The 25371-nt window shown below is 43.9% G+C and overlaps 1 protein-coding gene across 1 annotated transcript in view; it reads right to left on the reverse strand.

Moving 5' to 3' along the window:
- Nucleotides 1-2871: 2871 nt before the first annotated feature.
- Nucleotides 2872-25371, reverse strand: part of CENPE (centromere protein E) — a 66896-nt gene continuing 44396 nt past the window's right edge. Inside the window, exons 34-46 of the mRNA XM_056855829.1 lie at nt 22698-22844; nt 22350-22466; nt 19486-19695; nt 16917-17057; nt 15833-16045; nt 13734-13943; nt 12364-12780; nt 10671-10874; nt 9074-9186; nt 7609-7706; nt 6477-6636; nt 6033-6289; nt 2872-2984 (exon numbers count right to left, since the gene is read on the reverse strand). Coding sequence (XP_056711807.1) covers nt 2872-2984; nt 6033-6289; nt 6477-6636; nt 7609-7706; nt 9074-9186; nt 10671-10874; nt 12364-12780; nt 13734-13943; nt 15833-16045; nt 16917-17057; nt 19486-19695; nt 22350-22466; nt 22698-22844 — 2400 coding nt within the window. The remainder of the gene's footprint in view (nt 2985-6032; nt 6290-6476; nt 6637-7608; nt 7707-9073; nt 9187-10670; nt 10875-12363; nt 12781-13733; nt 13944-15832; nt 16046-16916; nt 17058-19485; nt 19696-22349; nt 22467-22697; nt 22845-25371) is intronic.

A 25371-nucleotide genomic window follows, 5' to 3' on the forward strand; every position in this document is an offset into this window, starting at 1 on the left:
TTGTATTCTTTTCTTTTAAGAGACTGATTATTTAGTGCAGTGGTTCCCAACCTTTTTCAAATCGCGGCCCCCTTTTACAATTGCCAAGTAAACTGCGACCCCCGCCACATTTGCATAAAGCCCCCCATTCCTTTTTACTTCAGGCTCGCCTCCCCCATTTTGGGGGGGGGGCGAAGAGACACAAGTGCCCCCTTTATCCTTTGCACCTGAGGCGCACCCCTCCATTTTGTGTATGTGAGGGGCCCGAATAGAAGCAACAAGCACCCCCCCTTTCCTTTCCCCCTCAGGCTCGCCCCTTTCCAAAAGCTGGAAAGCCCCATACTATTGCCGAGACACTGATTAAACCTTGCATGAAGGATGTTGTAAGTTGCATGTTAGGTCCAGACATGGCCAAGAAGATTGATACTGTGCAGCTGTCAAATAGCACTATTAGCAAGCAAATTTACACAATTTCAGAGTCTGTGGAGAACGAGCTTATAAGAAGATTGAAAACTTGTGAATTTTTTAGTTTACAGCTGGACTTGCTGTTCTTCTTGTGTTTGTAAGGTATCCATTCGAAATGCAAATAGAAGAACTTTTGATGAGTGAAGTGCTTGAAACTTACACCACTGGCGACGAAATTTTCAAAGCTTTCGACAAATGTGTACAGAAAAATGATTTGGAATGGAGCAAGTGTGTGGATATTTGCAGCGATGGAGTGGCTGCAATGGTTGGAAAAGTGAAGGGAGTCGTGTCTAGGATGAAGCAAGTGGCAGGAAATGCCACCAGCAGCCACTGTGTCATCCATCGGCATTCTCTGGCAACTAGAAGGATGCCGCAAGATTTAAAAGTCGTATTGGATGGTGCTGGGAAAATAATTAATCATGTTAAGAGCCGCCCGCTTCAAGCACACCTTTTAAAACTTACCGCCAAAGATCTGGGTATGGATCACTTCCACCTCTTGCTGCACACGGAAGTGCGGTGGCTATCAAGGGGAAAATTTTTAGCCAGACTGTTTGAACTAAAAGATGCACTAGTGGTCACATTTACAGAGGAGCCTTTTATCCAACAATTAACTGATGTCGATTGGCTGCTTAAATAGGGATACTTTCCGACATCTTTGAAAAACTAAATGAAACCACCACTTCTCTTCAAGGGAAAGGAGGAGCACAATTAGAGAATATAAAAGCCTTGCAGAAAATAATTTCATTTTTTAAAGCGTGTGTTGAGAGCAGAGACATCTTCAACTTTCCTCGGTTGCAAGAATTTGTCAAAACAAATGAGATCAACCTTCAAACCAACTTCCTCGAAATTGTTATTGCCCACTTGCAAGGTTTGGAAAGAAGCATAGTTGATTATTTTCCCGACATTGACTCTGATGACATCTACAGCTGGATGATGAACCCGTTTTCCTGCGACCCGAAACATAAACCTACTGGAATAACGAATGAAATTTTTCAAAATCTGCTTGAGATCAGCGAAGACAGCAGTTTAAAACAGAAATACCGTGAAGGTAGCCAAGAAGAGTTCTGGATGCAGGTGTATACAGATAATGCTGTTGGCAAGGCTGCAGTGAAAAGACTTGTGTGTTTTACTTCAACTTATCTCTGTGAGTCTGCATTCTCAACGTACGCTTACATAAAAAAGATACAGGAGCAAACTTTCTGGGTCAAGTGATTTGAGGGTAAAATTAACTAAACTTCCCATAAACATAAAGGAAATAATGAAAAATTCATCCAAACAGTTTCATTCATCGTATTAAAGACAACTGAGCATTAAATTTGCACTGTTTTTTCTTCTTTTCCTAAGTATTCAAACAGCTTTAAGGGTAGCTGTGCCGCAAAATATTTTTAGCCGGACAAGGGTGCCACGGCGAAAAAAGTTTGAGAACCGCTGCCCTACCTTGTAAGTGGGCCTGGCCCAGCAGCCAACACCACATTACTGGGCCATACTTTTCCTAGATAGAGGCTGCTGGGGGGGGGGAGGGAAAGCTGAAGGCAGGGTAGTAGATAAAGGTAGGTAGACTGTTGGGTGCGAACAAGAGAAGGAAGCAGGGAAAAGGCTATGGGGGATTTCAGGGAAGAGAAACAGGAAATAGTGGGGAAGGGGAAATGAGCTATCCACCTCAAGTCCTTACAGTCCCCCATCCCCCCGCCCCGTATTATTTCTCAGACTAAACTTCTTAGGTCAAACAGAGGATGGACTGTACAGGACACATGTCAGCTGTGTGGACCAGATACTGCTGGATTTTGAAGGGTTCAGCTGTGTAAGTTATAATGCAAGAAGGATGACTCATTATCTACCAATTTAATCTTAGTTCACAACAGTACTCATTAATTGAGCATAATAATATCCGTGCCTTTCCAGATATCTGGTCAACTACTAGATCATTTATAGCAGGCTATTGTTGGACATGGTGATGACTTACGAGACCATAGCCAGGGCTGGTGTACTGTTAAAAAGCAATGTATAAACAAGGAATCAGTGTCTGATTCTACGCCCAGTGAAAGTCAGATAATGAGCAAAGAAACTGCAAGGGACGTCTTATCATCACCAAATGTGCACAGATCTCTATGGGGAGAATGTAAAGACTCAGCCAGCCTCTTATAACAGATATACAACTTGGTACTTTATTTAGAATTTTAAGGGATTAAAAAAATGGACATGTAGGTGGTACAAATTCAGAGGACAAATATATGCAAATGCACACAGACACACCCACATGCACACACACACATATATACACAGATAAAATCCAACAAATAAGTCTGAAAGGTATGGCTGCCTAGTCACTCAGTTCTGAGGAAATTCAAATTCTTCTTGGATAACCTGAAGGGTTTTCCTTAAGAGTCCATAAAAGCAACGAACAAACTACCAAAAAGTGGCAGGATGTTACTGTGTCTTGCACTCAGGGTTGCCCTCTTTTTTGGATTTTTCCATCCAGTGTTTAAATCTGTCACCAGAAGATGCCGTTTCTATGGATTCGCCGTCTGCAAGCCTTACATCTGCTGAAGATAAAGAATGTGCGACAGTTACCTTAAATTTTTAAAAAACCTGCAATCCCACACATGCCCTGAAATTACCTATAGTGTTAGATGCAACCAGAAGATAAAAAGTTGTTCAGAAAATAGCAACCTGAGGCAGATGTGCCCAGGCCTCTTAGATAGTCCCCCTAAAGTCCATACAGCGTAGTATCATTAATCCTTGCATGGAGATTAACATTTGTAAAATGTATCACTAGAAAAAAAGGCAAGAATTTAACTGTTATCAGTACAGTAGGTCACAAAAGCCCTGCCAAGTACAGAGCGCAGCTGAACTGTTAACTGTGTGCAGCTGAGGACAATCTATATTTTGGAAGAGTGTGTTTAAGAGCTGTCCTTGGCAGGAACAAGCAGGAGATTTACAGTGCCAATTGGGGCAGACAAGGATTGCAAACATGCAGCAAAGAATGTTTAAGAGGAAGACAAAAAACATTTAAAGACAGTTGGTTTCCTGGATCTGGAGGCTTCTGGTCATGACACCCCTACTACGTTCATTGTTTCAAACATTACATTCAGTATCTCCAAATACGTGGAGACCATGGGACAGGCAGATATCATTTGTAATCGTCTCAGCCACGTGCCTCTAAACTGAACTAAGGCAGAAATACCCTGAGGACGGTAAACTGTGCTATAAGGTGGGTATGATTTTGCTGACTAACAGCAATTGCTCCCTTAATTAATTTGATAGCATGGACTAGACTCAAACACCAACATAAGAAGCTGCTTCCCACTGAATCAGCCCCTTGGTCCATCAAGGTCAATATATTGTCTGCTCAGACTGGCAGCGGCTCTCCAGAGTCCCAGACTGAGGTCTTTCACCTACTACCTGATCCTTTTAACTGGAGATGCCAAGGATTAAACCTGGGACTTTCCTGCTTGCCAAACAGATGCTCTATGGCAGGCCCTGACATGATCATGGTATCTTGCGAACATGTGCAGAATTAATTCCATATAGAGCTTAAACACATCATACACATACAGAGGTTTGTGTAATGTATAATGAAAGTCTGTGTCATGCTGACAGGCAACTCTGTGTCATGCTGACAGGCTAGCTCAAGGTTAGCTCTAATCAAAGCTAACTACTAAAGTTACTCTGGCTTTCCCTTGAAGGGGCAACGTAAAAGTCATCTTTCTGACTTAGCTGCCAGATGTCAGTATCTTAAATGGCCTTTTCAAGGTCTTAAGATATCTTAATGTACTAAGAGTGCATTAATAGTTGAAAGTGTGCTTAAAATATAGCCTAAAGGCATTATAAGTTCTCTCAAGATAAGAGTAATATGCTTCCTTGTTCTACTGTAATCTTGCCAGATGCAAACCTGCTAACTAATGTAAACGAAACACTTTGCAAAGTGACAATGTCAGCTAAAATTATGTTTCATGAGTTATATAGTTAAACGTTGTGCTACAGATTTCTAAGTAGTCTCATTTAATACGTATAGTCCTAACGAAGAGGATGGTATAGAAATTAAATATGTAACTTGATCATGTAACTCAGAAATGAGTATTTATACTTTAGGCACAGAGGACTGAAAGAAAAGGAAATCCATATAAGGACATAAGACAGGAGCAGAAGCCACTAAGCTCCTGGTATCGGATAAGAAAGGGGAATAAAGGTACCCTTTTGAAGACTAAGGAAGAGGGGAAAAGGAACACTCTTCACTCTTAATGGGTCTAGAAATTGTATAAATAGAGCCACAGTACAGCTGGCACTTTAGAGTTCTATGGCTGGCAGACTGCAGCTGTCTGGTGTAGGACCTCCATCTCAAAAGGCTTGAGATGTAAAACATTGAAACTCTGTTCTTGCGTGGACAGTAGTTCTGAGATATCTTGAATTATCAAGATCTGGATATTTCAACATATCTTACTTACAGTCTTCTTGTGAGACTGCTCTATTCCTAGAAGAGGATAGAGATCCTTAGAATTCCTATTCTTTGAATGGGAATCTAAGTGCAGTGATCTTTCCATGTATTGGAACACTGAGAGTCCATCAGATTTATGGATTCTTACAAACTAAGCCTATTTGGCTTACCAATGCTAAGAAGCATCCTGAATACAGGGATAATAGCTAGACCTCTGAGATTGTGTCAGAACGTCCTCTACTTAACAGAGGGACTTCTGAACCTCCTCAGAGCAAGAGACCAGAGAAGGGAAAGGAGACTCTCTGTACTCTGTGAGATATGCACAATGCACATACACAGATTGGCACAGCAAGGTATAGTGTGTCTTCTGTACAGAAATGTTATGATGTTTTGAATGATTTAAGTTAGGATGCTTCTAACCAAATCTTTCTCCAAAGAATTAACCATATTTTGACAGGATTTCTGTAACCTTATATTCTGAATGAAGGTGCATTGCACTAAGGATACTTTATGAGTATATTCTGACTAAGATACTCCTTTATGGAGGCATAGAGAATGTGAATGATTACTTGCTACATAAACATGTTTAAGACTAATGATGTCTATCCTTATATGATATTTTAAGGCTTTGCAACCAAAAAGCATATATTGTATAATGTAAATAAATGTGTTTTTTATATATACTTCTACTCTTGTCCATTATTATAAATTTATTGGCGTGTTCAAGAGATGTCCTAGAAGCAATAACAAGTTTCTAGGAACCGTTGATTCCGGTCTAGTGGTGTCTCGCTGAATAGATAACTCCATTTCTCAGTAAATGGTACATTCTAAGAGTGTAGGCACTTAACGGCCCGAACCGCGACAGCTCTACCGCTGAGCAACAGCCCCTTCCCTGCCGCCTTGTTACACTGTCGCTTTCAAAGATGCAGCCTTCATGTGGGAAACTGAATATCACCCAAAGAAAAGCAGCATTCGAGTAGCCTGCAAACAAGGGTTGTATGGGCTATCCCCAGAATGCTCCACACAGCTGAGTCTTAAACAGTGCCATTCAAGACTTGTGTAAGTAGGTAACAGAAATGTAACTATGAACAATATTCAAGCATAGGTTTTGATGAAGCAAAGTAGGCCCAAAGTGCATCCTAGGTTAACCTACCATTAAAGGGCCCCAAGCGTGAATTATCGAAGAAAGTTGGCGGACAAGGCAACAGCCCAGGTGGAGCATCCAATGCCAGAGGTGGTAGTAAGGAGCGTTCCTTGGAAGGAGAGGAAGGCGGCTGCGTCAACATGGGAGGTGCCGTTTTCCTTGGAGATTTTAACCTCTGTTCTTCGCTCGTGCCTCTAGATTGTTCTCTCATCTTCAGAGCTCGCTCCTTCCACTTCTTAACTTCCTCTTTCAAATGAAGTTCATTTCTTAAGGAGACAATCACAAATGTGTAAGCATCCAGCGTTCAGCAAAACTCTAGAACTGCTATTTTTTAATAAGGGAAAATAGATCTTTGTGTTTAGGTAGAGGAAGATGTTCCATTGCAGCCACCTCTCATGACAATACCACAACGATAAATGGAAACAAATATTCTAGATCATTCTTAAGACTCACTTCAGCACCAGTTCGTGTTCTTTCTTGAGTCGGGTGACTTCCCTCTCCAGTTTTGTACGCTCAGCATTCAGCACAAGCATCTGGGTGTTTTGCACAATTCCGCTTCCACCGCCGCAAGTTATCGGCAGAAGTGGCTGAGGAGCCTCTTGGCTGGACATTACTGGAAAACAATTCACCAGAGTCTGTATGAGAAGCGGAAGCATAAAATGCACCAGAGCAGAGGAGCTGCCTCTTGGCGTGCTATTTCCAGAGGACCATCTCCTTCCGTACGTCCTTGTACACCAACTGCAGTCATCAGGCAACCGTCTCTTGGCTACCCTGCTACTTGGGTTGGCCTGTGTGGCAACTGACCAGAGCCTGGGCCTTTCCCATTGTGGCTCCGGCTCTGTGGAATGGGCTCTCTCAAGAGGGGAGGTGGGCCCCCTCCTTGGAGATCTTCAGAATGCGCTGCTAGGCCTGCCTGCTTGCCAGGGCTTTCTAGGGGGTTTGAATGGCAGGCATCTTTTAAGGGGGGGCGTGGGAGGGGAGAGATTTGGGGTTTATTGTTTTATTTTTGGTTTTTAAATTGAAAATGTTTTTAACTATTATGGTAAGCCACCCTGAACTTGGTGAGGAAATATTTCAGTCCTTCCAGCCTGTGTTAACTGACACAACAGCCTGGGAAGAGGACTATCCCAAATGCTGAAGACCACCAGCTGTGCCCAAAACACACACATGTGGCCCAGTTTCATCTTTTAATCTAAATCACGAGTGTGCATGATTCAAGGCTGCAGGGCTGGAATTTTAATCAGAGAATATCTAAGACCTTCAAACTTAAAAGGGCTTCTGTAAAAACCACAGATCGGTTCTGGTGCAATTACAAGTACCAAGTTGTGCAACCCAGAACAAGCTTCTCCATAATTTCAGATGGGAATTTTGTCAGATGGTTTTATGGTGCTGACAAAGACCTTGAGTACAGATGCAGGGATTTGTTCAAGAATCCTGGCTATTCTTTGAACATTAATTGGGGGGAGTCTCCATTTTCCAGCAAACTCTCTTCTTTCAATTACCCACTTGAAAGTCACATCTTATTCTTTGTAGAAACCCGCACTTTGCACAACTTGATATGCCCAGGCGTTTACTTTGTCCTCACCTGTTACATCCTGCTCGAGTTGTACTCTGCGCAGTTCTTCTCTTACTCTTCTCAGCTGTTCTTCCCGGTGTTCCGCAAGAGCTTTTGCGTTTGCCATTCTGGTAAGAAATACCAATCTTAAGTGTGACGTACCCTCGTTCAATATTTCTTAACAGTTTCATAAAAAAATAGGAACTGAATCATATCGGTGGTATATCTACTAGTACAGCAGCTTGTTTCACCCAGTGGCCAGCCCTGGAGGGCCAACAAGCAGGGCATAGAGGCCGATATAAAAATATTTATTAGCTGCCTTTCTTCCTTACAGAGCTGAAGGCTGCTTACCGTATTAATAAAGTACGTAAAAATCTTTGATGTTGCCTGCTTGCACTAGTTTAAGAGGATTACTGTATTTGAATATGGAGGTCCCCCCCTTTAGTCACCCATTGATGTACCTGCCCTCCAGGAATCTGTGTAACCTTCCTTGTAAAGCTATCCATGCTCAGGGCCATCACTATGTCCGCTGTCGGCAAATTCCACAACTACTTGTTGAGTAGAGTAGTATTCCTTTTTGCCCATCCTGAATCTATTGCCCATCAGCTTCATTCGCTGCCCCCAGGGAGAGGGAGAAAAGTTCTCTATCCATTTTCTCTACCCCATGTATAATTTTATAAACCTCTATTCATGTTCCCCCTTAATCATCGCTTTTCTCAGCTGCAAAGTCCCAGACTCTTCAGTTTTTACTGATAGGAAAAGGTGCTCCAGCCCCATAATCATCTGGGTTGCTGTGCTCTAATACTTTTTCCAGCTCCGCAGTATCCTTTTTGAGATGCGGTGACCAGAACTGCCCAGAGTACTCCAAATAGTTGCTTTTCTGTAAGTACTGGAGAGTTCTTTCCATCCAAGTCTAAAAACCTGTAGTTTAGCCAGTTGAAAAAGCTTAACAGTAGCAGAATTAATTATTAAACCCAGAGTCAAACAGAACCAACCGTCCAATCCTAAGCAGATATAACCCTTCTAAGCTCACTGGTTTCAAAGGACTTAGAATTACACTGAAAGGGTCTTAATAAGGCCCTTATTTTTCAGCGGAAGCTACGACAGGAGGCTACAACACAGGAAGGCCCTGTTCATTTAGTCCCAATTAAGTTGGGTTAATTTAAGCTGTATGTGAATATGATGTAAGCTGTGAATGTACTTGGTCTTCCTCTGAAAGGGGTGCAAGACCCAACGGGGACCAGAATGTGGCTAATCTTTCTCCACCCATGGTTTGAGATACAAGAAACTGGTCAAGTACAAAAGGGGAGAGGTGAAAATGTTGCCACCGTGTGCTGTAGAAGACACTCACAGCAGGAAGGGAGCTGGCAAAAGCACCAGGGAATCATCCAATCCCCAGGCATTCCAAGATGACAATATTTTGGAACAAACCTACTGTTGGAATCTCAGCGAGCAAAATTCTGAAAAAGCCACCAGCAAGGAATGTGGAACTTACTCCCGGTCAAAGCACTTGGATTGTTTCGTTAGTGTCATGTCGGCTTTCGCAAGTTGAGTTTTGAGGTCCTCAATCTCTTCTTTATAGAGTTCAGAACCTTTGTTAAGCTGGGCCTAAATAGGGGCAAAGAGGAGAAAAGAACACATGTGGGAGGAAAATCCAGCTGTTTATTCCTCTGTACAGATTCCTCTCCAAGGTAACAGATTAGTGGTTTAGAACGCCTTGGATTTTTAAAGTACCAGGCAGAAAAAACATTACGAGGCCAGTAGCATGGCTCCTCTTGTTTCAGTAAATGAATACTAAAAAAGCCTCACTTTGGTCTACAACTTTTGTTGTTTACTATCATTGAAAACATTTGTGATGCTGCCTTTCATGCAGCATAGGGTACTTCAAGGCAGCTCACAACCCAAGACATTGAAAAATGCTTTTAAAAAATACATAGTATTAAAACAAAAAAAAACATTAAATCACAAGCAGGGAAAGAGAGCCAGCATGGTGTAGTGGTTAAGAGTGGTGGACTCTAATCTGGAGAACCAAGTTTGATTCCTCACCCCTCCACATAAAACTGGCCGGGTGACCATGGGCCAGTCACAGTTCTCTCAGAACTCTCTCAGCCCACGCAGAGGCAGGCAATGTCTGTAAGTCAGCTGTGACTTGATGGCATTTTCCACTGGCGCCACAGAAAAGAAGGTCACCAAGGGAACAACAAGAAGAGTTGGTTTTATATGCCGACTTTCTCTACCACTTAAGGAAGATTCAAACCAGCTTACAATCACCTCTTCCCCTCCCCACAACAGATACCCTGTGAGGTAGGTGGGGCTGAGAGAACTCTAAGAGAGCTGTGACTAGCCCAAGGTCACCCAGCTGGCTTCATGTGCAGGAGTGGGGAAACCAACCCCCACCAAGGGAACACCAAGAAGAGTTGGTTTTATATGCCGACTTTCTCTACCACTTAAGGAAGATTCAAACCAGCTTACAATCACCTCTTCCCCTCCCCACAACAGATACCCTGTGAGGTAGGTGGGGCTGAGAGAGCTCTAAGAGAGCTGTGACTAGCCCAAGGTCACCCAGCTGGCTTCATGTGCAGGAGTGGGGAAACCAACCCGGTCCCCCAGATTAGAATCCGCCACTCATGTGAAGGAGTGGGGAATCAAACCCGGTTCTTCAGATTAGAGTCCACTGCTCCAAACTACTGCTGTTAACCACTACACCACGCTGGCGAAACAGTTAAGTTTTCACCCGCTGGTGGAAGATAATGATAAAGGGGAGATCCTCCTGGGGAGGGAATTTCAGTTTTGGTGCCGTGACCAAGAAGGCCCATTCCTTTGATGACAGGACATATGCAACAGACAATGACCTGAAGATGACTAATGTTCAGGTAGGTTCATGCGGGAACAGGTGGTCCTTAGGTTGGCCTCAAGCCGTGTAGGACTTAAAGGTCCTGAACAGGTAAGGGTCATGCATCACTCTGCAAGCTCATGTGCTGTTCCTCCTCCTGGACCACATGGCTTCACAAATATTAGGCTCTTTGAGAATGTTGGTCACCTGTCTATAATGGGAAATAGGAAGGTGGCTTTATTAACAAGGCAACACATACCTTGAGGGTCTGGTTCTCTGTTAGTGTGCTAGTTAGGAAACACTCTTTTTCCTCCAATGCAGCCCGGAGTCGGACAACTTCGCTCTTGGATGCTCTCACTTTAAGTTCCATTTCCAGCACCGCTATTCTTGTCTCCTTTTCCTGAAGATTTTTCCTTGCTTCGTTTGCGGCGTTTTCCAGTTTTTGGAGTTCCAGTTTCAGATCCTTTGAACAAGCGTATGCTGTTATTTGAATGGATGGTGGCAGGCCACCCGAAGTTTGCATCATCAACGACAACCAGACACACCAATGGAATCTGTTGCACTTTCGCTACTGGTGACAGCTTGACCCAAGTTACTGTGGCTCAGAACCTAGAGGACAGTTTTGGCAAGACTGAGGAAGAGCTCTTTTCGAAAGAGCAAGGGCAACTTAATACTACGTTAATACTACGGGGAGGGGCTGTGGCTCAGTGGTACAACATCTGCTTGGCATGCAGAAGGTCCCAGGCTCAAGCCCTGGCATCTCCAGTTAAAGGAACCAGGCAAGTAGGTGATGTGAAAGACCTCTGCCTGAGACCCTGGAGAGCCGCTGAAGGTCTGAGTAGACATTACCGACTTTGATGGACCAAGGGCCTGATTCAGTACAAGGCAGCTTCATGTGTTCAATACGCATCCCTAAGAAGCCATACAACTAATCCCAGCCAGTCTCCGCTACAGCACTAGTCATGTCCGTAAAGGATCTGAGAGCAACCCTGTTACTTCAGAACACTTTCTGTCTAGAAAGCAACTTGCAGACACCACAGATTCTCCTGGGCCCGCTTTCCCATATGGTACATGCTGTAGGGAGATGCAGACTCTCCCCGTTACAGGACGCAATCAGATACTTGTTCCATTTTTAAGCACACAGCCAATGCTGACAGTGTGTCCAATGATGTAGTGACACTCTACCTGGCCTCAAATTAGTTCTATCTTCTCCTGACTGGAAGCCTAGGACTAAGCAATGTGGATTGAGCCATACAAGGAACAGCACACACTTGCAGTAGATGTGTGAGGAAGCATGGCTACTGCTGAAAACAAGCAGTTCCACACCACTTCCATCCCATCTATGGTGTCTTCAGGCTGCCTAACAGTAAGCTAACACGGTAGCATGGCGTTTGGCTTCCCAGCCTAATAAGCAACAGCCGAGATAGAAGAGGGCAGGGAAACCAAGCATGTCAGGCCCTGCATTTGTCATCACTAGGTTTCAGTGGAGAGAAGAGAGGAGATTCTGGACTAATGTTTCCAGCAGGAGTTATGCATCCTGTATAATATCTAGTTTCAGTAACCTGTACCACCATCTGTAAGGAGTGTCTAGTATTCCAGGGCACTGACCTGGTTAGCCAGATCTCAGAAGCTAAGAAGAGTCAACCCTGGTGGAAGACCACCAAGGAATTCCACGGTTGCTATGCAGATGAAGGCAATGGGAAGCCACCCGTTAGCCTTTTGCCTTGAAAACCTTATGAGGTCGCCGTTAAGTCAGCTGTAACTTGGTGGCACTTTACACACACACACACACACTAGTGTTTCAGTTCTCAGTAGTAAACTTGAAAGCCCCATTAGACTTATGACTAAAACATCCTCTCTCTCACTGACACATCTAAACAGCCAGCAGCAGACAACGCATGTGGATGTTTGTGCCGTATTCCCACGCCCCCAACTGTATGAACAAATCGTACCTTCATGTCTTGATCTCGGGTTTTTAGTTTACTCTCAAGCCTGCAATTCTCTTTTTCTAGGATAAGGTCCGCATGACCGCTAGGTGCTGGCTGTTCCTTCAGCATATTAAGTGCCAGAAGCAATTCCCTCGTCCTCTCTCTGCAGATTTTCAGAGCAGCTTCAGTCTCTTCACAGTAATTGGCATTTCTGGACTCCAGCTCCTCTCTAGCTTCCATGAGAGATTGAGCTTTGGGTTTCAAGAACCGGCCCACTAGCAACAGCCTCTCTTTGTCTTGCTTTATTCCCCTCTCAAAGTCTTGTACATCGAAAGGAACTGAAGACTCTTCCTCTGTTCTGCCTTCATTTTCCAGTTGCTGCAACATCACTTCTATACTGCGAATTTCTTCATCCATTTGTGACACATCTTTCCAAATTTGCTGCATCAGAAGAAAAAAAGCCGTTAAGGTGATGGCCATACCCTCAAGTGAGTCTTGGTGTTTTTTGCATACTATACTATGGGAGCGGAGTGAGAAGCTGAGAGATGGAAGGGTCAGCTCTGCTCTGACACGTGGAAACCCATCCTTGATGCTGGGATGGAAAGAAAAGTGCTTGAGCCATCTGAAGGTTAACTAACAGGATGCAATTAAGTTAGACACATGGTTTTACTTTTATTTCCTTAGATCTGTACCTTTTACTATTGTGGTTATTTTCCATATCTGTGCTGTAGCCTAATATTTTGTCATAAAGCTTTTTTATGTTTAAGAAAGCAGACCGTGTCTGGAAATCTCACCCGCTTGCTAAAGACAGCTCTCACACGCTAAAGGACATGCACTCACAGGGACAGCTAACGTAGTTCAAAGCTCTGCCCTTTGCACGTGCTCAGAGGCAGCCTTATAAGGGTTCCCCATGGCCCTGGTTTACTGAGAGGCTGGGTTTTATATCTTTGGGTGGTGGCAGGAAGAGGAAACACGCTTCTTAAATGCATTTGAACACGCAGCAAGAATGTGAGAAAAATTCCCAGTACGGGAATGTGACATTTAACAACCTCTCAATGCTGCTGGGGAACAGTTTTGGGCACAGACATGGTCCATTGATGGAAATCCTCTGTCAACAGATATGATCTGTGGGATCCAAGCCAAACTCAACAACAGCAAGACGACTGAATTGCATTCCTTAAGGAAAATGCAGACGCTTAGTACTCCACCATCTTCAGCTGTCAACCTGCTTAATTAGTTTGGTATTTTTACTCTTCAGGACACTGGCATTAAGGCAGCAATGACCAACTTTAAGCCTTTTCCTTTTAAGTTACATTTTCTCACTTGAAGGGACATCTTAACACAAGCGCTTAAGACCACCTGATTCCAGAAAGGGAGTTTCTTCACAATACTACCTCCACATGGAAATCCAAGTCCTTGCTCAGTTCAGGGATACGGAGCTGCTGAGATACGGCTGCAGGCGATTTCTGGCAAGGCTCCTTCAGGCTTTGAATCTGAGTTAGCAACTCACGTTGCTTTCTCCTCTCACCAAGCAGCTCCATTGTGTAGTTGCTGATGTTAACATAGTGCTCACTCTTCTTCTTGCACAGGCGGGTTAAAAGGAACTGTAAGGAATGGAAAGATGGTCACTGAGAACATGGGAAAGGAATTTGGTCAGCCGCTGATTTTCCAACGCTGCCTGACTCTTGAGGCATCACGAAATGAGAAATTTAGGGAAGGCTATTTATCAGAATTGGTGTGAAGAATAAGACAAATCACTCTCCTTCCTCCCACCCCACCCTCATTCTGGCAATTATTATAGGCTTTTTAGAACTATCTAGTAGATAAATTACAAACTCATACTAATTAAGCACAATTAGGAAAGAACAACAAATGTACCCACACACAAAAAGAACAAAGACTGATAACTCAGTAAAGAGGATCGCAAATAAAAGGGAAGAGGAGACTGTGTCTTGTGTCAAGGACTATTTCACCAGGAGTTAATTTTGGCCATAAATATGTAGAGACGGTGAGAGACAGGTTTTATGTTTCAATTAGTAGTTTCTCCTGTCATTGCATCACTGCAGCCAGAAATCTCTAGCTGTTGGATCTCTTCTGACCCTAAAAGATCCGGTATCCCTAAGACCGACAAAGGAAGGTTTACTGCCGTTGGATTGTTCTTTGGAAGAAGTAGATCGCCAGAAGTCACTTACTCCTGCACATGGGTTGTTTGCCTTGGATGCTATTGGAAAGGATTGTGTGCGTATGTGCTTTTCCACAGCACTGTAGTGTTTCTGTGAAACTCCTGGGGTTTTCCCCATTTTTCCTGAGATCTTCCCAAAACCCACGGTGTGGGGATGTTTTGGGAAAGAACAAAGCAAAACCAGGGTGGCATCCATGTGGATAGGAATGTCCCTAACTTTCTAGTCCTGCCCCATCCCCCCTATAACTGGAGGGCTTTTTTGTATTTTAGATAAACTGAATATTATAATAATATTTTCATGAAACCATATTTTTGTTCTAAGAATTTTTTAAAAGAATTTAGGAATTCAGGGAACCTACTACACTGTATTTTTTACAACTACACTGTTATGTATTACAACTACATAACATTCAGCTGCCAATTAAAAACCCCTGATGAAAAACCTCAATGGTGCAGAGGGATTGGGTGTTGCTGGGGGACTGGAGCAGGGAAGCCCACTGTATCGGAAGCCCCGTTGCTGCTGTGCTGTACTGGCAGCCACAGCAGCAAGAAGGAGACCGCAGAAGCCTGTCCACATGTGGAAAATACACATGGCAGAGAAGGTTTCTAGAAAGGCATGTTGGATACCCACCATTTTCCCCGGGGCTCAGTGGCTCAGCAGTAGAGCATCTGCCTGGCATGCAGAAGGTCCCAGGTTCAATCCCCGACATCTCCAGTTCAAGGGACTAGGCAGGTAGGTGATGTGAAAGACCTCAGCCTGAGACCCTGGAGACCCGCTGCCGGTCTGAGTAGACAATACTGACTTTGATGGACCAAGGGTCTGATTCAATATAAGGCAGCTTCATGTGTTCATAGTCTGTGCATTCTAGGTTGTATGCTTACTTCACACACAGCTAGACCAAACAGATCCTGATGGTGCTACATTATTAAATGTTATCCATATAGTGCAATCAACATGCATGGATCTCTACATAACACAAAATGCCAGGTCCCTTCCTTGAGGAGTTTCATCTAAAATTTGACACAAGGAGAAAAGAAGTGGAAGTTTGTGTGCTGAAATGGGCCTCACAACGCTCCCCCAGAGTCCTTTGGAACACACCCACATCTGCATAAGGCTTCCAGGGCAGGCAAAAGCAGAAAGAGATACCTGCAGTCAGAAAGCAAGAACCAACACTTTGGGCGTGGCTGCAATTTTGTGCATTATGCAACCAAACAGAAAGATTCTGCTCCCTTCAGGTTTATATTTCATACGAGCTATTGCATATAGTGAAGAATGTTACAGAAGATACATGGAGTGTTGGAAACAGGTACCTGTGTTTTGTACAGCAATCTGTGGAGACGGTCGCTTAATACCTCGTGCTCCATTTGGAGCCTTCTGATCTGTTTTGTTGTCTCGTGGGAAGCATCTTTAAGACCCTTCGTCGCTAGTTCTTTTTGATGGTTACTGTCAACCTTCAGATTACAAGCAGCTCTCCCAAGATGTTCGTATCTCTCCTCTATCGCTGGAAGTTTCTGCAGAGCCTCCTGAAACAAAATAAGCAGAGCAAAGTTAACAGTTACAAACGATGGGCTGGATCCAGCCGGCTTTTCTGCTGGTGAAAAAGGAATGAGGGGTCCCCTTAGACACCTCACAGAGGCTGGGGGCCATTAGGGATCCAGCTTTATTGCCGGAGGAACAAGTGGAGGCAACTGCAAAAAAACAAAAACATTCTGCCGCTTAGCTTGGAAGATTTATAAATGGTTCAAGTAAGCAGCCAGAAATTTAGCAATATGATCACGGCAGCAAGAATGGTCCTGGCATCAATGTGGAAACAAAGAGACATTCCAGAATTGGAAAAATGGGACAGGAAAAATGGCTGAATATGCAGTGATGACAAGACTTTCCAATTTGCTGAAAGGAAGATTGTTGGATGAATTTCAGAAAGAATGGGAACCATATTATTAAGTATGCTAAATTAAAAATATAAAGTAACAGACAGAGGTAACAGGAAATTTCAGTATTGTATAGCAGAATAATCAATATAGGTAGAAAGAATGGAAGAAATAGATATGTCAAGAGTAGAAAATAGATATGGCAAATGTAGAAAAGGCGATAAAATATGGAATCACCTGGAAGATGGAACACAATGGATGTATGAGAATGAATGTAAGATGTTATTTTATAAATTTTTAATAATTTTTTTTTAAAGTAAGCAACTAGAAATGCAGATCTAGAAACAGCAATGAAACAGAAACCTCCTCCTCAGAATCATACCGAAGAGGACTACAGTGGGCATCAATAAGCAGGGGTCTCCTGGAATAGATGCATAGTGCGAAACAAATGCTCCCCTTGCATCTTAACGCACTTCCAGGTCATACAAAAATAGATTGATTAATGCATGTTGATGCTATTCACCTTCATTTTTGAGACTTTTGCTTGAAGCATTTCAAGGTCATCTTGTTCTTTTTTCTCTGGTGTCTTTTCTTCAGCGGCTTTGTCCAGTTGCTGCCTCAGTTCGTGCAGATCCTGCTGCAGTTTGGCATTTGTTTCAGAGAACTAAAAACGGAGAACATTTATTAAAAAGGGCAATGTAGTTGAAGCAGCCAGTGTGCAATATGCAAACACTTTCACAGCTCCATTTTGTGTCCCAGATTTATTTTAAAAACACACACACACAAAACCCCCTTCAGTGCTCTCTGTGAATTCAAGTGGAAACACAATTTAGTTGACCATGTCGCTGTAATTGTAACCATTTAAGCTGGATTCAACTCACTACTTTCAATTCACCACTTTTCAGACACTGGGGTAGTTAATTTGGCAGTAGAACTACAGCCCAAATTGACTTTCTTATGGGTGAATTAGTGCTTTATTTCCAGAAAGGAACTGTACCTCAAGAACTACTTGGAAAAGTTCAAAAAATGGAAAGGTGAGTGCAACTTTCTTTGCACAAGGCTGCTTTGGACTTGTCCCTCCACAACTGAATTTATACTCTCTTTCCCACACAATTCAAAATCAGGTTATAAAACACTCAATGTATAAGACTACAGAAGCTAGAGTCAGAGGGCAGCTGAGTTGGTCTGCAGTAGAACAGCTAGATTTGAATCCAGATCTGACAAAGGGAGCTTTGACTCTTGAAAGCTTTTAATTTTTTGTTGATCTAGTGATGTATGGTTAAGGTGTCGGACTAGGATCTGGGAAACTCAGGTGCAAATCCCCACTCTGCCATGGGAACGTCCTGGGTGACCTTAGGCCAGTCACACACTCTCAGCATATACCATGGCAAGTATTTGGATGACAGAGGGCCAAGAAATACCAGGGGCATGATGCAGGGGATGGCAATGGCAAACCACTCTGAACATCCCTTGCCTTGAAAACCCAACGGGGTTGCCATACGTCTGCTGTGACTTGACATTAAAACAAAACAAAACAAAACAGTGCTAGTGGACTCAAATCTAGCCAGACTATAGGAGTAGCCAAAATAATCCAAATATTGCACCAACCAGCACCATTTTCTTAAAGTGGTAGGATGACACCAACTTCCCATTAGTCTTAGGATAGTTATTGCTTCAGTAAGTCACAGAAATGTTCATCTTGCAGTTTTGTTTCTAAAACTTAGACCTCAGTGTCTCTAAAACTGACGGATATGCTTCTGTCCACACAAACTGCTCACTGAAAACTGAACTGTCCTGAGAAAATGTGATGCATTTACAACTGTATTCAAATAATCTTTTGATCAGCACCGTCAAAAGACACCTGAAAACCAGAAGGTTACTAGGCTCAGCTTCTTCTATGCTGCATTTCAACATCAGGTCAAGACAGCATCAATTCTGAATGGGCATGAACTTGATTAACGTACATGAAGCTGCCTTACACCTAATCGGACCATTGGTCCATCAAGATCAGTATTGTCTGCTCAGACTGGCAGTGGCTCTCCCAGGATTTCAGGCAGAGTTCTTTCAAATCACCTACCACCTAGCCCTTTTAGCTGGAGTGCAAGGGATCGGACCTGGCACCTTCCACATGCCAAACAGATGTTCTGCTATTGAGCCACTGAGCCCTCCTTGGTTTATTGCCAGGCTTGTGCATGTGCCTTCCTGCCCCACTAATGGAGGAATCCTGGTTCAGAATTCACTGTAGTGACACACGGATGCTCACCGAAGAAAAAACGGAGTTAACTTTTCTTCCACAAACTATGTTCCTGGATTAAACCCTCGTTTTGTGGTTGAGGAGAGAACCAACTCTGCTTAAGGCACATGCTTGCACTCGTGTCATGAGAAGAGTTGGTTTTTATATGCTGACTTTCTTCTCCACTTAAGGAAGAATCAAACCAGCTTATAATCACCTTTCCTTCCCGCCCTGCAACAGACACCGTGAGGAAGGTGGGGCTGACAGAGCTCTAACAGAGCTGTAACTTGCCCAAGGTCATCCAGCTGCCTTCATGTGTAGGAGTGGGGAAACAAATCCAGTTCACCAGATTGGCGTCCACTGCTCATGTGGAGGAGTAGGGAACCAAACCTGGTTCTCCAGATCAGAGTGCACCACTCCAAACCACCACTCTTAACCACTACACCACGCTGGCTCTCATGAGCAAATAGAGTTCCTTTTAAAACAGGATACCTACATCATACTTGGCATGAGAAGGGAGGGGAAAGGGGCTGAGCCTGCGTTCAAGCTTGATGCCGAGTTGGCACATCTGATGTGCCCTAGTCTTACTCTAACGTAGTGAAAGCTGAATGCTTATACTGGCAGAGTGTCTACTCTAGAAGCTGAGATACAGACAAGGTCCTGGCCTTGTACAAGTACAAGCTCTCTCAATAGGCTTACTACCATCAAGATGTCCAGCCACATCGCAAGAATATGGTACTTTGTTGTTCAAGTGACCGAGGCTGGACCGGCTTGTCTGATTCACCTTTGGAACTACAGTTCAAGCGACAAAGATAATACGTTCCTGCTATTAAGCTACATGCTTGAGTGCCTCAAATACCTTCGCAGTGTTTTCAAGCAACCTGCCCCGAAGCTGCTCATTTTCAGCTTTAGAGTCCTCCATTGCTTGCTGGATGTCATCTCTGTCTTTTTTAAGCGCAGAATTCTGCATCCCAAGGTGCTGCATGCTCTCGGCCTCGGCTTTCCGTTCAGCCAGCAAACGGTTGTTTTCAGCCATTTGTAAGCTTAATTTTTCAGTCAGCTGTTCCAACTAGAAGGCAAAATAAAAAAAAAATCTTTCTGCTAATATTTGTTGCAGTCTTATAGGAAAGAGAGAATGACAAAGTTCTCTAGCACATAAACCCCCCTCCCCAGAACTCTGCACACAAAGGCTGCGAGGCACACAGAGCAGTCTACATATAAAGCCAATATAAATACCAATAGTTTTACAAAGACTCAAAAGGAGAGTGGAGGGCATAAGTACTTATATAGATTTTGTCACACAAGCACATTTCTTGCATGGTTTGGTCTTTACATTTCACAATTGGCATCTTAATACAGCATTGGTTAGAAACGCCCATTTTAATTTAAATAAAATGTCATGAAACCTCAAGCCACCACTGGTGCCAGCCAAAGAGTGTGACAAATGCCCCACAGAAGCATGTGTCTTAAAGACAAGAACCACAACAGCTATAGTTTAAAAGCAAGTTAAGAAAAACATTGTATTGTCTGTCGATGGCCTTTAAGGTCAGGGCCCAGAGGTCAGGGCTTATTCTAAACAGCCAGATTTCAGAAGGCCCCCACCCAGGTTCTAAACAAATAAGCAACCAGATTTAAAAAGGCTCCTACCCATGTTCTAAACAATTTTGCTTGTACCACTGCATCAGAAGCTCCAATAGAGAATGAGAAAGTATAACAGAAGGTCCAGCGGCCCCAAAGAAAACTGGCTGCCAGGCTAGACTCTTTGGAGTTTGTGAACTCTGGATTTAAGACAGGCAGTTGTTAGCTGGAAGCTGCAGGAGGAATAATACCAATTTCCTCTGCCTATGCAAATACTGTCAGATAAAAGGCTGGTTTCTGCTCCCTGTAATCATTGGAGCTGTCATGGTTTATGGATAAGTTGTTAAAATAAAAAAATTTCTATCAGAAAAGCTCTAAAACAGGGATGGGGAACCTCAGGCCCGGGGGCCAGATCCGGCCCGGGAGATCATCTTCCCTGGCCCTCGAGCCAATGCCAGGAGCTCCTGGGCCCTGCCACTCGAGCTCTCCCTATTTAGGCTCTCCCCTCGGCACTTTGGGCATTGCTGGCAGGCAGGCACGTGTGTAAAATTGATGCTGATTGGGTAATTGTTGGGCCATTTCTCCCAACTATCCCCACTTCCTGCTCCTGGAGAGACACACAACTTCCACCCAAAACGTGCGCCTGGCTGGAAGCCCCCCTCCCCCTTCTCTCACCGGCTGTTTCCAGGTGATTGGGTGGCGTGCCATGCCCTCCCTTTGCTCTCCAGCTTGAAACTGCTTGGGCGCCTGGAGCTTGTGTCGCCATCTCCCCCTTGCCTGCCTGCTGCTGGCCGCACCCTCCGCCGGCTCAGTGGGCTCTCCGCCGGGCCAAGGCCAACAAGAAAAGTGGGCTCCATTCTGCCCCAAACCTTCCTCCCCCACAAGCTTGCCTATGACCCGTGCGGTGGGGCGATCCCCTGCAGCTTGAAGCTCTTGAGCGCCCGGAGCTCGTTCCACCATCTCCCCCTCGCCTGGCTACTGTTGGCTTCTCCCTCCCCACGCTCACCCCTGTATATGTGTGTGTGGAAGTGGGGCATTCCCCCGATCGCCGGGCCACTACCATGGCCCGGTGAGTGCATGTGTGAAAGTATGGAAGGGGGGGGGAGCCGAAAAGCTTTCCCCAATCGCGCGTGGGTGCACTGTGGGGGGGGAGGGAGCCGAGAAGGTGAGTGAGTATGTGAAAGTGGGGAGGGGGAAGCTGAGAGAAGGCTTCCCCAATCATGCGTATGTGTGTTTGAAAGTGGGGAAGGGGTGGGAAGCGTGTGTGAGAGCTTGTGTGAAAGTGGAGAGGGGGGAGAAGCTGAGAAGGCTTCCCCCATGGCGTGTTTGTGTGAGTGTGGAGGGGGGAAGCGTGTATGAGAGCATGTGTTCATGTGTGTGTGTGGGAAGCCTCCCTTTCTTTCCTTCCCTCTCTCCCTCCTGTGCATAGCCTCTCCTAGGGTTCATAGAATCATAAGAGTTGGAAGGGATCACCAGGGTCATCTAGTCCAACCCCCTGCACAATGCAGGAAATTAACAACTACCTCTCCCCACATCCCCAGTGACCCCAACCCTCCCCCCGCCATGCAGGATCCCACAATCAAAGCACTCCCGACAGATGGCCATCCAGCCTCTGCTTAAAGACCTCCAAAGAAGGGGACACTACCACCCTCCAGGTGGTGGCTGGAGACCTGGCAACCCTTAGCCTCTCCCCCCCACAGGAGATCTACACCTGGTATGGCCCCTGAATGATGTTATAAATGGGCAAATGGCCCTTGGCCGGAAAAAGGTTCCCCACGTCTGCTCTAAAAGATATAAATGTATCTAAAGGATGCAACTGTTTTCCAACTACAGTTAATGGGTTTTCTTGTATAAAACATGTTTTATACAGAGTAAGCTACATAGAAGTTGAAAGGTGAAGTATTCTTTGCGGCCAAAAGGGAGTGGGATGTAATGGAATGAAGAATGCACCATGAAAAGTTTGCAGGACCATGTTGACCGGTACTCACACATTTCAGTTTTTAAAAACATTTGGAATATGAAGTGAATATATTGTTGTGAAGGAATTTTACTTACCGAGGTAGTGTTTCGTGGATTATGTACATTTCAAAGCCACTTAAATAAAACTTTTAAGATATCACAGTCACTGGTCGGTCATTTTCTTACCTTCTCTTTCAGCTGGGCCATTTCTTCTGCAAGTTCTGCTTCTCGTTTCCAAAGCTGCTGCTCTTGAGATTTTGCCTTCTCCAGCAGCTTCTCCACCTCTGCTTGGGTGTCCACAACCTTTAAAGCAAAAGAAGGAACACGAAATGAAAGTTCAGGCCCCTAAGAACTTGGACTTCTACCCTGAAATGGTAGCCAGGACATCAGTTGCCTTTTCTCCATCCAATAGGAAAATAATTGCAAAATGTTCAACTGGGAAAAGTTTCCTCCTGCCATTGGAGCTTCAGTTCAAATAAGAATGACTGAGGCCATTTATAAATGATGTTATGTAAATGGCAAGCAAGCTCTTACCTTTTGCTTCAGCTGCTCAATGGTCTGGCTGAACTCCTTCTGCATTTTTAAAGCCTGAGAGTTTTCACCTCTCAGTTCTTCTACAGTATCATGGTACTCTTTGAGGGAGCCTTCAGAATTTCTGAGCTGTTCTTGCAGCTCCAAGCCCTTTCAACGTAAAAAACAGCCACAGTTATTTAACTATTACTGGCTTAAGTCAAGTAAGGCATTTTTCTTTGAGTCTTAAAAATTGGACCCTTAGTGCTAAAGCTGCCCTGACCTGGATGGCCCAAGCTAGCCTGATCTCGTCAGATCTCAGAAGCTAAGGAGGGTCAGCCCTGGTTAGTATTTGGATGGGAGACCACCAAGGAATACCAGGGTTGCTGTGCAGAGGAAAGCACTGGCAAACCACCTCTGTTAGTCACTTGCCATGAAAACCCCAAAAAGGGGTCGCCATAGGTTGGCTGCGACTTGAAGGCACTTTACACACACACACAGTACTAAAGCTATTTTTTTAAAAGTGTATCTTGCCTTTCGATGCAACTTTCCAAGGCAACTTATGAATAATAACATCCAGCAAGACAAAATGATCACCCTTTCAGATTGTTCAAAAACCAGTACCACCATCAGTAGAATGGTAACAGAAACCCTCATCAACTAACAAAGCCTGAATAAACAGGAAGCTCTTAGCCTAGTGCCTGAGAATATCAGGCAAACAGCAACAGGGCTGTTTAGCTTAGAAAGAAGGTGGTTAAGGGGAGATATGACAGAGGTCTATAAAATTATGCATGGTGTGGAGAGAGTGGACAGGGAGAGGCTTTTCTCCCTCTCTCATAATACTAGAACATGGGGTCATCTGCTGAAGCTGAAGGGTGAGAGATTCAAAACAGATAAAAGGAGAAGACTGAGAAGGGATATGATAACCATCTTCAAGTACTTGAAGGGCTATCATATGGAGGATGGTGCTGAATTGTTTTCTGTTGCCCCAGAAGGTCGGACCAGAACCAACGGGTTGAAATTAAATCAAAAGAGTTTCCATCTAGACATTAGGAAGAATTTTCTAACAGAGCGGTTCCTCAGTAGAACAGACTTCCTCAAGAGGTGGTAAGTGCTCCTTCCCTGGAGGTTTTTAAGCAGAGGCTAGATGGCCATCTGTCAGCAATGCTGCTTCTATGACCTTAGGCTGTTCATGAGGGAGGGCATTTTGACCATCTTCTGGGCATGCAGTAGGGGTCACTGGGAATGTGGGGAGGAGACAGTTGTGAATTTCCTGCAGTGTGCAGGGAGTTGGTCTAGATGACCCTGGTGGCCCCTTCCAACTCTATGATTCTAAGTACTTCTTCACACAACACATATCACTACCACACAAAATTTTAAGCATATTAAAATTCATGTACAGTCACGAATTTGTAGGGAAATGCCTCCATATGCCAGACGCTAGGTGACACTTGCTTTCATTGCCAGTTTACTTCCAGCACAGGAAAAGCAAAAGTTCACTACACAATCAGCACAAGAAGACAACAAATAGGGGACCTTGAAGTCCCCTATTTGAAATTGCCATGTTCACTTTCTCCAATGCAGAGCACGAGAAATTGTTAAAAGTTACGCCTTCCTTGTGTAATTCCGAAGTTAATGATGTTTTTGATTGTGACAAATTGTTGAGTTTGCTAAAGAAAAAAGCATGTATCGAACTTCATGGGTCGTCCTTAACGGATTATGCTGTCTAATATAATACCTAGAGGACTCAGAATACAGAAAGGACCAGAATTATTCAGTGAAAACAGCACATTTAAAGAGAAATGGGCTGCGGTGTTGAACCGCTGCTCTATGGACTTGATGCTGCTCATCATAGAGCCAGCCATGATGGAAATGGATACTGTTACCAAAGAGATTGAGTCTACTAAAAGTACCATCAAAAAGGATTTATCTGAACAGGAATTTAAGACGCAAATTGCTAATATGGAAAAAGATCTAGCAGCTTATGTAGCGAATATTAAGGGATATAAGTTGCGTAAATTTAATCGTGATAAAGACGATTATGCCAATAATAGAATTTATAATTGGGAATATAGGGACAATGGCAATTTCAACAGAAATAGAAACAGAAGACAGCAAAATTTTGACCCAGAACAAGCAGGTTCAGACCACGAGAGCATTAGTTCTTTCAGCTCTAATTCTTCCACTAGGTTGTATCAATTGAGGTCACAAGGACACAATAGAATTTTTTCCCAAGGTGCCCAACCTCGCGGTTACTAGCGGAAGAAAAGATAGTGGTAAATTTATCTTCCCGAAATTTGACCGAGGAAGAACTTACAGTGTTTAACCTGGGTCTTGGATTTGTCCCTAATGCTTCTTACTCGTCTTTTCAAACCAAGATTGAATTATTTAAACTTTTTCGTAACATTAAATTATGTGACTTTTTTCAAGACAAACAACAACATCAGGATGAGACACGTTTTCGTGCCAAATCATCCTTTATCCCTAACACTTCGAATTATTTAATTAATGCATTTCAACATTTAGTAACTCAAGATGTTGCCAAAATTGAACAACGCAAGTGGCAACCCAAACCTAATCTTACTCCAGAACAAACCAAGATTCTTTCTGATTTGTCCTGTGATGACTCTTTGGTGATACGTCCTGCTGACAAGGGCGGGGCTATCGTCTTACAAAATGCTGACTCATACAGAGCCGA

The sequence above is a fragment of the Euleptes europaea genome, chromosome 9 (assembly GCF_029931775.1).
Source record: "Euleptes europaea isolate rEulEur1 chromosome 9, rEulEur1.hap1, whole genome shotgun sequence".
In the NCBI taxonomy this organism is placed as follows: domain Eukaryota; kingdom Metazoa; phylum Chordata; class Lepidosauria; order Squamata; family Sphaerodactylidae; genus Euleptes; species Euleptes europaea.